Source organism: Gekko japonicus, unplaced genomic scaffold, assembly GCF_001447785.1.
Source record: "Gekko japonicus isolate JY-2015 unplaced genomic scaffold, Gekko_japonicus_V1.1 scaffold1142, whole genome shotgun sequence".
In the NCBI taxonomy this organism is placed as follows: domain Eukaryota; kingdom Metazoa; phylum Chordata; class Lepidosauria; order Squamata; family Gekkonidae; genus Gekko; species Gekko japonicus.
This window is the reverse complement of record NW_015171537.1, coordinates 354498-368015: the sequence shown is the minus strand read 5'-3', so window position 1 is coordinate 368015 and position 13518 is coordinate 354498. Positions and strand designations below refer to the sequence as shown.

Here is a 13518-nt window from a genome sequence, read left to right as displayed (position 1 = left end):
AATCGTCATTTACTACAACTTATCACAGAAGCTGTTCTACAATATCACAAGGGTGGGACTTGTCTAAATTTGTGATATAGGATCACACTGCTAGTTGTGATATTCTTCTGTCATCTGTGTAATACATAAGGGCTATATGTATTTTTATTAACTATAAAACATAGTAGCCATAAATCACACCACACGCATGGCTGAAAGCAGGGCTTTTTTTGTAGAAAAAGCCCAGCAGGAACTCGTTAGCATATTAGGCCACACCCTGACAGCACAGCTCATTTGCATATTAGGCCACACCCCCATGTTACCAGAAGTGTGGTCATCCAGCCACACCCACCTATTGCTTCTTATTCTCTTTACCTTGTTTGTTGTCAAAACCCAGGGCTTTTTGCATGTTAGGCCACACACCCCTAATTGTAGCCAATCCTAATGAGTTTCTGCTGTTGGGTGTGGTCTATTATGCTAATGAGTTCCTGCTGGGCGTGGCCAGCTTGGGAGCCAGCCGGAACTCCGTTCCTGTGCGTTCCTGCCCAAAAATAGCCCTGGCTGAAACAATCTAGACTCTTCAGACATTTTAGAAATGGGAAGCAAAGGGCACATGGCAATCCCCTCACTGGTTCACAGTAGGACCTGGTGATGGAGTGAAAAAGGTGGCAGAGATCAGCAGCAGGTGTCTGTGCCCCTCTCCCCTCCAAAAACCCACATCCTCCAGAGCCGCAATACCTATACACAGAACAATGTGGCATTTCAGGTCCCATTTCAGTTTTCACTGTATGTATTTGCCATGAAAAGCAGTTTTCCATTTGAAAAGAAAAATACATTGGGAGAGACCCTGAATTTCATGATAAGGGGAATTTCTGAGGTTTTGAGCTAAATCAATGCCAGTTTAAACTCACAACTAATTGTTAGGTTTTCGCATGAACAGATATAACATCAGGAATGCAAACACGGGGAAGTTTTAGCAGCCACAGCCATGTGTAGTGACTGCTCAGAATGCAGAAAACCCAGCTAAGGGAAGCTGCCATGAGTTCCTCAGCCTTTCCAGATAAAAGACTCACTGAGCTATGGCCATGTGATATCACAGCCATATGGCAAGAAGAAGGGAAGCCAGAGTTATGACCTCACTGGTGCCACGCCAAGGGCTTTGGGCAGAAGATTAAGAGGGCTGAAGACTGAAAATACAAGATGAATACCAGGAATTATACTGTAGTGATGAACAAACCAAAGGTCAGAGCCACAGGGAAACCTTCTCCACTGTTCAGAGATCTGTCCTGTGGCTCCTCTCAGGAACCATGGCACTAGGGAGGACTGTGAGGCACTCCAGAGGGATGTGTCAAGGCTGGGCAAGTGAGAGTCAATGTGGCAAATGTGGTTCAACATGGGCAAATGCAAAGTAATGCACATTGGAGACAAAACCCCTAATTATAAATATATGTTAATGTGGTCTGAACCTGTGCTAACTGATCAGGAGAGAGATGTTGGAGTCACTCACTGAAGATGTCGACTCAGTGTGCAACTGCAATAAACAAAGGTAAATGCTATGCTAGGGATTATTAGGAAGAGGATTGAAAACAAATCAGCTAGTATCATAATGCCCCTGTATAAATCGATGGTGCTGCCTCATTTGGAATATCATGTACAGTTCTGGTCACTGCACCTCAAAAAAGATATAGCATTGGAAAAGGTGCAGAAAAGGGCAACTAAAATGATCCAGGGGATAGAACACCTTCCCTATGAAGAAAGGTTAAAGAGGTTAGGGCTCTGTAGCCTGGAGAAATGATGATTGAGAGGTAACATGATAGAGGTTTACAGAATTATGCATGGGATAGAGAAGACAGAAAGAAGTACATTTCTCCCTTTCTCATAATGGAAGAAGTTGTGAACACTCAATGAAATTAATGAGCAGTAGACTCAGAATAGCTAAAAGGAAGTACTTCTTCATCCAAAGAGTAATTAACATGTGGAATTCAGTGCCACAAGAAGTGGTGGTGGCTACAGGCATAGACAGCTTCAAGAGGGGACTGGATAAACATATGGAGCAAAGGTCATAAGGTATAAATGGAACACTATGTTTGGGGCAGTGATACTCTGTATTCTTGATGTTAGGGGGACAGCAGTAGGGAGGCTTCTGGAGTTCTGGCCCTGCTGGTAGACCTCCTGATGACACCTGGGTTTTGGCTACTGTGTGACACAGAGTGCTGGCCTGGATGGGCCATTGGTCTGATCCAACATGACCTCTCTTATGTTCTTATATAATTTGCTTTCTAAGCATATGCTCCACCACCAGACCCTTCTGAAAGGCAGCCAAAAATGACAGCTCTAGAGGGGCTCATGACCCTGAGGGCAGGGACTTTGCAAATCACTTGATGGCTTGACCAATGAGCTGAAGGCTGATAACCTCCTAGACCATCTGAACCAGGCCTTTGTTTCTTGGGGCAAACAAAAAGTCTATATTCAGCACCATGGAGAGCAACCAGCATCACTGATGCCCATGAATAATGCCAAGAGGTGACAATGGTCACAATCTAGCTTAAAACAACAACAAGAAAACTTTCTGGAACCTGATGATCTAAATCAATCTCCTGATGTTACTCATGTGCTTATGATTCTTTCATAATATGGTACTCCCTATCAAGGAAAGCCCACCAAAGCGATGTTACAGAAAATGTATTTACCCCTAACTACAAACATTTTTTTCCAAAGAGCTGTGCTTTTTTATGGCTCTGTTCTCACTGCAAACCCCCCACCTGTCCCCACTACTAAGAAAGCCAGGAATTAGAGGATCATAGTATGTGGGGCAACCTGTACTCAAATCCCAATTCATCCGTAAAGCACACTGGGCAACCTTGAGCCAGACACCTTCTCTCAGCCTAACCTACCTCACAAGGCTGTTGTAAAGATAAATTAATGCAGGGGTCGATGTACTCTGCCCTGAACAACTTGGAGGAAGGGTGGGATAAAAATTAAGTAGATTTTAAAAAATGTTGGATTTTACCACATTCTATCTTCAAGATGTGCAGCAGACTTAAAGGATACTGGAGAGGTGCAGATTGCTCAATTACACTCTGATTCACAACTGAAATATGCAGAGCCAATGTAGAGAGATGCTCTGAAGTATCCTAAACAAGGTCAGGGAGCATTACAGAGCTCTCAGATCCCGAATAATAACAGAAATGCATACACATTCTTATTTTTTAAAAGATATTCCATAGAAATTAACATGGCTATGATTAAAAGAAGAGTTTCAGCTCAACAAACTTTTTAACTTGCTGCCACGGGATGCTGCTCTCTTGGCTATCAGGACAGCATTAAAATAACAATAACACCAGCTGCAGCAATAGCAATCACAACAGGGACAAAATGAGAAACTCCAACATGCCTCAGCAGACAGTGTTTCTCTTATTATCAGGTGACAGGGGCTAAAATCAGGCCCTTTGCCTCTGAATTTAGATGGATGGCTCATCACAAGGCATTGTGCAGCCATTCTTATGCCCCTCGTCCATCAACACAACATCATGTTTGACTGGAAAGCAGAGCTTTGATGACTGCGTGCTTCAGCTCCCCTTATTGGACTCATTGCTCATCCTGTAGAATGTAGTTTACTCTTTACTTATTCTTCACTATTCTGAGCAATAGAGCCATAAAAAAGTAGTTGATGAACCCAAAGCCCTAGGGAACCATGAAGGGCTGGAACGCAGCAAGATCTCTGCTGCCTGAGCACCTGGACGTGTCAGGAATTGACAGATGTTCTTCGGAGTTACTTTCAGGAATTTGCTCCTCCATTGCACAAATCCACAGCATACATTCCTTTGAAGGTCAAAGTGGTGTTGAGACAGCAGTGGCTGCCACTAGACAAATGTACATACAGTACTGGAGGGGGGGCAGCTAATGCCTCTCTGACGCACTAAACTGTCAGGGACTGAACGTTGTGATCCAATGTTGAGAGATGTTCTAAAATGGAAGGGTGCCTAATGGAAGCAAAATCAGTACTGTGTGCTGCACTTTGGGCATGTTGCTATGAAAGGAAGCCTACAAGTGGCTAGTTCACCATCAGAAACACCTACCAGATCTTTGGCATCATGCAGCCTTGTTCCATCTGGAAGTTACTTCTGCATGCCTTACCCCCACATGCTTTATTGCCCTAAGGACTTATTGGCAGATGACACAGCGGCACAGCTGTCAGAATGACACATGACTCCATGTGGCTTGCATTCACTGTGAATTCTAGGTTTTGTCCCACATTTCAGAATCAAAGCCTTTCTGGTAATGGATGCAAGTGGCACCCTATATATCGATACAGGAAGGGTATTCTCTATCTCAACCTGTTGGTTAAAGACTCAGAAAACTAAGCAAAAGGAGCTGTCAGTGGCTTGCAGCATTGGGGAGGGAGGGCAGCATATTTGGATGTCTGCTCTTGGTGCCTCCTCATCACCCAGCTCATACCTCCCCCGTTCTTCTTTCCTTGTCATTTCAAACTCAGTTAATGTGGAAATAACCAAAACTCTGCAAGAACCCAAGCATAAGATACCTGTTCAACACAACAGATCTAACTGACCACTACTATGGATCCCTGTATAAGACAGCCCTTCAACTTAACTCTTCAACTCAGGCAATTTGGTTTAATGGGATGCCTTCTAAAATAAAAATACTGTTTAAAAATATTTTCTTGCATACACCCAGCTTACCATGAGAGCCAATCAGATCTCCAGTAGCCAGTCAGAAACCCTGCTAGGCAAAAGCCCCGTCTGGTCCCAGCTATTTTCTGAAAACACTTGGCATGCACAATATTAGCAACCCCTGGTCCACCCCATCTGTCCCATTAAACAATCTAGCCGTAAAGCATGAACAACCATATAGTAACATCAACCCCTGCAGACCAATGTGGTCAAACCTGAAGGCGGGGAGGGCAGGGTAAAAATCAATCAAACAAATAAATAAAAATAAATAAATATAGGCATCTCTCGGTCCTTCTTCAGAGCACTTCACCCTTAACTATCTGGTGAGAGTATGTTTGCGTATCTGAGAGATCCATTTATATCCCTGCAATATCATGGTGGTTTAAGCAGACAGGACCCAGTGGGAAGAGCACATGTAGCTGACAAGAGTTCACAATCAGTTCAATTTGTAGACCTATTTGAAATCAGAGCTCAAGGACGCTTACCCACAGAACATGTAGATGGTGCTGGACAGTGGGTCCGATGGGAGAGGAAGAGTCTGCTGGAGACACAGCTGTTCACAACCACCATTGAAGCCATCAGAACAATCGATTCCTTTGGAGTAGTCATAGCAGCCAGTACCATCCTTCATGGGCCTCAGCTCCTCGGGGCACTGCATGGAGGAAGGTGAGGGAAATCAAGTCAAAGTGTGTGAGCCCACTCCTTTCTCCTTGTGGCATCTTTTCCACAAATGCTTCTTCCAGTTCCTGTTTATTATTCACACACACTTCTCAGTGTGAAGACTTACAAAGTGGCTAACAAGACCAAATTAAGTTAAGAGTGACAACGCAATTCACCTCATCTGAGAACAATTAAAAAAAACAATCATAAAATCGGCAGTATAAAATTCACAGCGTATTATGGTAGGAAGGTTCTTCAGTGGTCATGTTGCACCTTGAAAAGGAGGCCAAGACATTAAGATCCCAACAGATGCCATCGCCTCCATCTCATCCTTTTTTTTAAATCGTATCACCAACAAACAAATGAGCAGTGCAGTAGGTGAAGCATCTCCCAGCAATGGTGCCTCTGAGGTCAAACTTTTCACAGCACTGTTAATCATTGGACCTGCTAGTAGAGAAACAAATGCTGGAAACTTCCCAGGTATCTGAATTCTGCACATGCCCACACTGTGAAAAAATAAAACCTCAATTAATTAAGGGCAGCCAGCAGCGCATCAACGGTCAGCTAAGCACAGAACAAGAGCAGAGCCTTGATTCCTCTCGAGATTGCGGGTATACAATTACGGGAAATCTTGTCACGTGGATTTGTGCTGTTTCTCTATTATTAGCTGCAGACCAAGGTATGACCACACTGTACCTCAGCCATCCACCCCTGTTCAAAATGTATGGGAAGGAGGAAAAAATATTTCAGAAGCCTGGGGGGGGGAATGAATTAGGGGGACCAAAACTACAGTTGCAAATTGGGTGATGACAGAGGATGGCTGGAAGGCACCTGATGCAAAATCTCATACACAGTCCCTTCATAAACCTATGAGTTGACTTAGACTGGGAGAGAGTGACTGTTCCAAGACCACCCGGTGGCTTTATAGCTGAGTACGGACTTGAACCCCGGTCTCCCAAATTTCAGCCCAGTACTCTAGCCACTAAATCACACTGATTCACATTTCAGTTATGTCTAGGATATTCTTATAGGGGGGAAAAAACTAAAAAACAAATCCAAGGTGCTAGCCCTCCTGCAATGCAGAGCTGGAAATCTACACTGGTTCTAGAAATCTACACTGGTTTTACAAAGGGCCAGGAATTTCGCAGGCAAATAGAAAGGGACAAGTGGGGGACCAGCAACCTCTTAGTACCCTTTCCCCCACCGGCAGCCTCCATAACCTCTTCCCTATCCCTGCTTCCTTCTCTCCTTTATGCCCCTCCTGTTTTCACCTTTCCCTCCTTCCCTCACCCTGGAAAAACTCTGGCTGAGTTGTGCAGTGGCCACCATTGCAGGGCTGGGCTCAGATGTACAGTAGCATCTAATGCTCAGTCACTCACATTTATGTGGTGGCCCAGTGGAGTGCTGGCCGATGAAGGAATTCCCCAACTCCTGGGAAATAAAAAAGCAGTACTCCCCAGGGCAGGTCTGACGACTTCTGCAACTCACAGGACATGCTGAAGAACTCTCCTGCCAAATGCGGCCTCAGCCGAAGCCACCTTATCTATCCAATAATGTTTAGTAAAGGAGTGAGTAGACTTCCAAGTGGCTGCCTTACAAATAATGTCTAAGGACGGGAATCCCCTATACACCACTGATGTGGCCGCTCCTCATAAAGAGTGAGCTGTAATCCCCTCAGGGGGAACCATTCCCTGCGCCTTGTAAGCCAGAATGATACAGCCCCTGATCCACCTACTAAGGGTGGAAGTGGAAACCGCATTGCCCAACACCGATTTTCTAAAGGCCACAAACAAGGACTCCGATTTTCGCCACCCCTTAGTCCTGTCCAGATAAAAGCTGAGTGCCCTACGAAAATCCAACCAGTGCCAAACTTTCTCCCTCTCGTGCTTGGGGTCCGGACAGAAGGATGGCAGCACAATATCTTCTGACCTGTGAAAGGAAGAATTAACTTTAGGCACAAAGGCTGGATCCGAACAAAGGACCACCCTATCCTTATGAAAGACACACAAATCTTTGTGCGCAGATAACGCCTTCAACTCTGACACCCTCCGAGCTGAAGTAATGCCTACCAGGAACACCGTCTTAAAGGTAAGCTCCTTAACTGGGCAGGAGGCCATGGGCTCAAATGGCATCTCGCATAAAGCTCTCAATACAGTATTTAGGTGCCAAGATGGGAACCTATGGACCTGTGGAGGGTTAATAAGGGAAGTGCCCCTCAGAAAATGTTTAATATGAGGATGCTGCCCTAACGAGCTACCCTTCTTTGCGCCCGTCACCGCTGAGTGAGCTGCCACCTGATGCTTCAGTGTACTCGTGCTGAGACCCTGATCTAACCCTTGCTGAAGAAAAGCTAATACTTCCCCTACTTTAGCCAATAGTGGATTCAGACACCGTCCCTCACACCAATCAGCAAACACCTTCCAGGTTCTATTATACACTGAATTTGTGGACTTCTTTCTAGAGGCTAGCAAAGTGGACACCACCCTATCCTCATACCCCATGTCTTTCAACTGCCGCCTCTCAATCTCCAAGCTGCTAGTTGCAACATTTCCAGTCTCGGGTGACAAGTCAACCCTGCATCAACAAATAATCTCTTTTTGGCAGACGCCACGGATCCCTTACTGATAACCGCAGCAGATCTTGAAACCACGCCCTCTTTGGCCAGAAGGGCGTGACTAGAATCAGATCCGCCTTCTGATCCACCATAATCTGTACCACCTTTGGGATTAACGGAACCGGTAGAAAGGCATACAACAGACCCTTTGGCCATGACAGACTCAGAGCGTCCATCCCCATGGCTCTGGCGTCTCTTATTTTTTACACAAAAGCATCCACTTGTTTGTTTTGGTGCGTTGCAAAGAGGTCCACATCCACTGCTCCAAACCTCCTGCATATCTGACTGAATAGTTCCTTGTGGAGCATCCAGTCTGACTGGTCCACCGTCTGACGACTCAACCAGTCTGCCACTACGTTTCCTCGGCCTGCCATGTGAACAGCTTTGAGGGACAGAATGTTTTCCTCTGCCCATTCCATCACCTGCACTGCTTCTTGAATCAGTCTCTTGAAATGGGTGCCCCCTTGTTTGTTTATGAAGGCTTTGGCCGTCATTTTGTCTGTGTGAATGAGAACGTGTTGTTACCTCAGAAATCTCTGAAAGTGAACCAAAGCCAACCTTATCGCCCTCAATTCCAGCAAATTTATGCTCCTGGTCATCTTCAACTCTGACCAGGTTCCCTCCATCATGTGACCCAGGACATGAGCTCCCCAACCAAACAGGCTGGCATCCGTCGTTACCACTAGCCTCTTGGGATCTCTCAGTGGCATTCCCATGACAAACCTGGCTGGTTCCAACCACCACTGCAACTCTCTTTTCACTAAGGCTGGTAGAAGCACAGACTTCACTCTCTTGTGTGCAATGTCCTCCTGATATAGACACAGAAGGGGGCATGTATGGAACCTGGCCCACGGCACCACATCCTGACAGGAAACCATCATTCCCAAAAGGGCCGCCAAAGGCATCAGATCTACCGAGGATCGCTGGAGAATCTGACTCAGCAACTGCACAACTTTCTGCTGCTTCTTCTGCGACAAAAAAACTCTGTCCCAAGTGGAGTGAATCAACACCCCTAAGTGAGTCAATGTCTGTGATGGAACTAACACGCACTTCTGTATGTTGACTATGAAACCATGCTGGGTCAACACCTGCATTGTCATCTCCAGATGCTGCTTCACCAACTGCGCTGAGGGAGCTTTTATCAGAATATCATCTAAATATGGAAACAGGGACACACCTTTCAGTCTTAATACCGCTATCAGTGACACCAAGACCTTGGTGAAAACCCTGTGCGATGATTTTAGTCCAAACGGGAGAGCCCGATATTGAAAATGTCTTCCATGGTAAGCAAACCACAGAAATGTGCGATGGCTCTCCCTGATCAGAATGTGCAGGTAAGCATTCACTAGATCCAGTGACACCATGAACTCTTCCTTCTGAATAGCCGAAAGAATTGACCTCAAGGTCTCCATTTTGAATTTTCTGGTCCTTATAAATCTGTTTAACCACTTGAGATCCAGAATAACTCTGACTCCCCATTTTTCTTGGGGACCATAAAGAAGATGGAGTAAACTCCTTGCGATGTTTCTTGTACTGGAACCTGTTCTATGGCCCCAATATCGATGAGATGTTGAATAGCCACCTTGAGTAAATTGTGTTTGACTCCTGAACGATTCCTTGGAAGTTTCAAGAACCGATATGGAGGGTGCCTCTCGAATTCCAGAGAATAGCCCTGTGATACAGTCTCCAGCACCCACCTGTCTGTGACTGACTGCTGCCACTGGTGTGAAAACTGCTGGCGACCCCCCATTTTCTGTACACTCACTATCTCAGCATAATCATGCCTGCGCTCCCTTTTTGTTGTTCTTTGGGTTCTGCCCTGCCTTTCCTGCGAAAGGCCGAGCTCTGTTATCCCTAGCCCTGTGCTGCCATTTGCCCTTGAAGGCTCTATGGTAGCCATGTCTATCATCTCCCCTGAAGTCTCGAAAGAACTGAAAACGCCTTTTAGTTTTTACATCCTTTTTCTTTGAAGGTAGGACCCTCTTTTTGTCCTTGCCTTCCACTAAGAATCTGTCTAGACCTTCAGCAAATAGATTAACACCTCTGAAAGGCACTGCCACCACCTTTGCTCTGGCTGACTGGTCTGCCTCCCAATCTCTAAGCCACGTATTAGCCGGGCTGTAACACTACAGGCCATTGCTCTGGCACCTAACTGGAGTGCATGCAAGGATGCATCTGCCACAAAGGCTGTAGCCAAGACTATCTTTTTAAGTTCATCTTTTAAACTCTTAGGTAAGCCACTGTCCACTGTGGTAAGATCTGAGGCCCACGTATATGCCGCCCTGGCAAACAAGGAGCCCGTGGCAGAAGCCCTCAAGGAACTAGCAGATACCTCAAAGTCCCGTCTCAAGGCTTTTTCAACACGCTTATCACAATTGTCTTTGGGGAGACCATCAGCATCCATTGGCAGAACAGACAAGGAATACAGAGAGTTGATGGGATCATCAACCACTGGCGGCCTAATCTTCTTTGTGGCCTCTGGAATCAAAGAATAAAGTTTGGCAAACATAGGGTTATTTGTTTTGGGATTAGCTGGGTGTTCCCATTCTGCCATGATAATATTAAAGGAGGAGGCAGGCAAAGGTACCATTGTAGATTTAATATTTGGTTTAGGAATGGCCTTGCCAGACCCAACAGGAAAATCTGCTGCCTCTAAATCCCCCTTAGCTTTAGGCGTGTAAGAGAGTTTCAGAGCTCTCAGCACCTTAGGAAGCATTTTGTTATACAGATCTGTAGGAAACAATCTGGACTGAATAAGAGGGACTGCCTCTTTTTCTTCCCCAGACAGCTCTCCCTCCTCTTTCGAAGATGCAGAAGACTCAGCACCCGAATCCTCATCCATGTCGCTAAATAAAGGACTAACCTGTTCCTCCCTAGAGAGGGATTTCCTATTGTTTTTTCTAGGAGAAGGGCTGTCCTGGGTACTGCAAGGATCATGTATTTTACTCCCACTAGGTTGATTAGTGTCTGAATGAGCAACCATCTTTTGGAGTTCCTTCTTCACCTCCACCTTTAGCCAGGAAAGTAGGTTAGTTTGAGCTTCCTCCCTAGATAATTCCAGTCCCAGATAGCATCCTTATGGGGAATCTGAGAGGACTCTATCTCCTCTGATGTGAGAGAGCAGGAAAGACCAGCCTTGTCAGCCATTTTCTGTGACTCCTGAAAGTGAAAGTAATCCACCATCAGCAATACTCATAAAATGGCCACCTTTCCCGCCTTTTTCCTCTTCCCCCACCCCCAGCTCTCTATCCTCCACCAAGTGGGAGGGTGGGTATTACTAAACAACCCCCCTTCCCAGACCAAGAACTGGGAAACACACTCCCCTGAAGCCCAAAGCACAGCCGAGGGCACCTCAGAAGAGACCATCTGCCCATCAAAACCAGCCACTTAGTGTTACCAGCCATAGACTGAGAATAATGAGGGGTGGAGATATAACAAGCCCCACACACAATGCACAAGCTTAGCCAGTCCAAAGAATCTAGCCTGCAATACTCGGCTCCCGCCCTCCAATGTCTGGGAATTAATCTCCTACCGTGGTTCAGATGGACTGAAGGCGCTACACGGAACCACTGAGGGTGAGAAAACACAGGCTCCAGCACTGCACAGGATCACACCAGTGAAAAAAGCCACACCACCCGCGTTCCAGCTGCCCCCGCTTCTCTCCCTCATCCCTCTCCCGACCGGAGCAGGGAGGAAACTTCTGCTGATGCCAAGGCGAAGACTCACACTTCGGCGGGGGCATGCTCACCGGCTGCTGCGACCGATCGGGGGCCTCCCGATGCTGCCGGCAGCCGTATTCCGCTCAATGAAGGCAGGACCGGGCATGGTAAGGAGGCTAGCAGAGGAAAAACCCTTCCTCCGCCTCCATGAAACCACTCACTATAAACTTCGTTCTCCAATTTTTTTAAAACAACAACAACAGGATCTTCGTGCTCCCGAGAGCACAGCCGAAACGCCCTGCTCCGAAGGCAGGGCCGGTAGAACTGGGGAACCAGAGGACAAGCCCCTCCCCTTCAGGATCAAGTTTCTGCCGGCCCTGCAAGCGGAAGGGGAGGAGCTAAGTCCCAGGAGTTCAGGAATTGGAGGACCGCCTCACTCCCAGGACAACCGGAGAATAACAAGTTTCTGGTAGTTACTCCTGGGGCTTTCTGCAGTGAGTCCACCTCCATCAGGAAACATGACAGTATAGGTGGGGTCAGGACTTTTTTCACAGTTGTTTCAGCCTCCCAATCCATTCCTGCTCCCCTCCCCATGGCTTTGCTTTATAGAAACCAAAACTTTCCATAGGCATTATTTTCTTAAAGCTACAGGTATTTATGTTTTGGGGGGGATTTTAATCCCCTCCTTTCTTTTACATAAAGATTTCAGATTTTTCTACAACCTGAGACTTCCTTCAGGCTTGTAGAGCCCCACAGGTCTGTGCCTAGCTCAATTTTGCAGTTCTCTCAACCATAATCCTTTATGACATGGTTTGGAAATAGATACATTGATTATTATAACTTGGTTGGCATCCCCTAGGAAAGCTGTACTGAAGTCAGTGGGCTGATGCAGATTATGACAAACAAGTAGTTAGGATCCAAATGGATTTGCTTCAACATTCTTAAATTGGACAATCTGTGCTCCTGGTGATATATACTTGATTTCTACCAGCTGGAATTCTGATCCAATTCTACCCTCCTCTTTTAATTTCATCTTCCTTGCAAGCACAGAATCTCCCAAATGATTAAAAAGGAAAGTATTCAGCACTATCAATCAATACTAAATCCTTATTACACTTTACTCCAGTTTTACCCTTGTTTCTTTCAAGTAACACACACACAAAACATTCCCTGGGGGTAGGGGGTGAATATAGCTTAAGAGCAGTTCTCAATTAAGTCTGTGTTATGAAATTCCTGGAAATGAGCTGAACCATAACCAGTATTGAGATGCATGAAAGCAAATTACAAACATCTTCTGTCCAGTAAGGGAAAAGTTGAAAATAAATTTGCCATGCAAGCACAAGCCTATATTAATGAACTCAGGAGAGCCCTTCTCTGGAAGTCCACCATTGCTGCCATGTAAGGACTGGCCACCAAGCTTTCAACTGTACCACCTATACTGAACTAACTTCTGGCACATAGCCATCAGGGTCTTCTCCCAATCTCCAACATCCTGCAAAGCCTCATTCAAACAATTATTCCATCATTCTACCAAACAGGTCTTGCACTCAGGGCCGGCTCACCCGCTAGGCAAACTAGGCACTCGCTTAGAGCACGCAGACCCTTAGGGGCACCAAACAAGACCCCCCGCCAAAGCCCCCGAACCCCCGCCAAAAGCCCGTGCAGCCACTGGAGCTGGCTGGCCGTGCCCGGGCCTGCGTGTGAGGAGGAGCCACGCCAAGAGTGCCTCGCTGGCTTCCCGTGCATCTTTGTGCCGCGCCAAGTCTGCCACCGCAGCTTCCCACCTCCCCTGCGGCTCCCCACCTTCCTCCCGGAGGCTCGCCCGGAGACAGGCAGCCCGCTGGGCGGGGTGGCCTTGCGCATGTTGCAACAGCCAGGAGGGGGGTTGCTCGTACATGTGGCTGCTGGGCGAAGA

The 13518-nt window shown here is 46.5% G+C and overlaps 1 protein-coding gene across 1 annotated transcript in view; it reads right to left on the bottom strand.

Annotated features, from left to right (window-relative positions):
* Window positions 1–13518, bottom strand: part of LOC107117485 (astrotactin-2-like) — a 490835-nt gene that overhangs the window by 151898 nt on the left and 325419 nt on the right. Inside the window, exon 11 of the mRNA XM_015419611.1 lies at window positions 5156–5322. Coding sequence (XP_015275097.1) covers window positions 5156–5322 — 167 coding nt within the window. The remainder of the gene's footprint in view (window positions 1–5155; window positions 5323–13518) is intronic.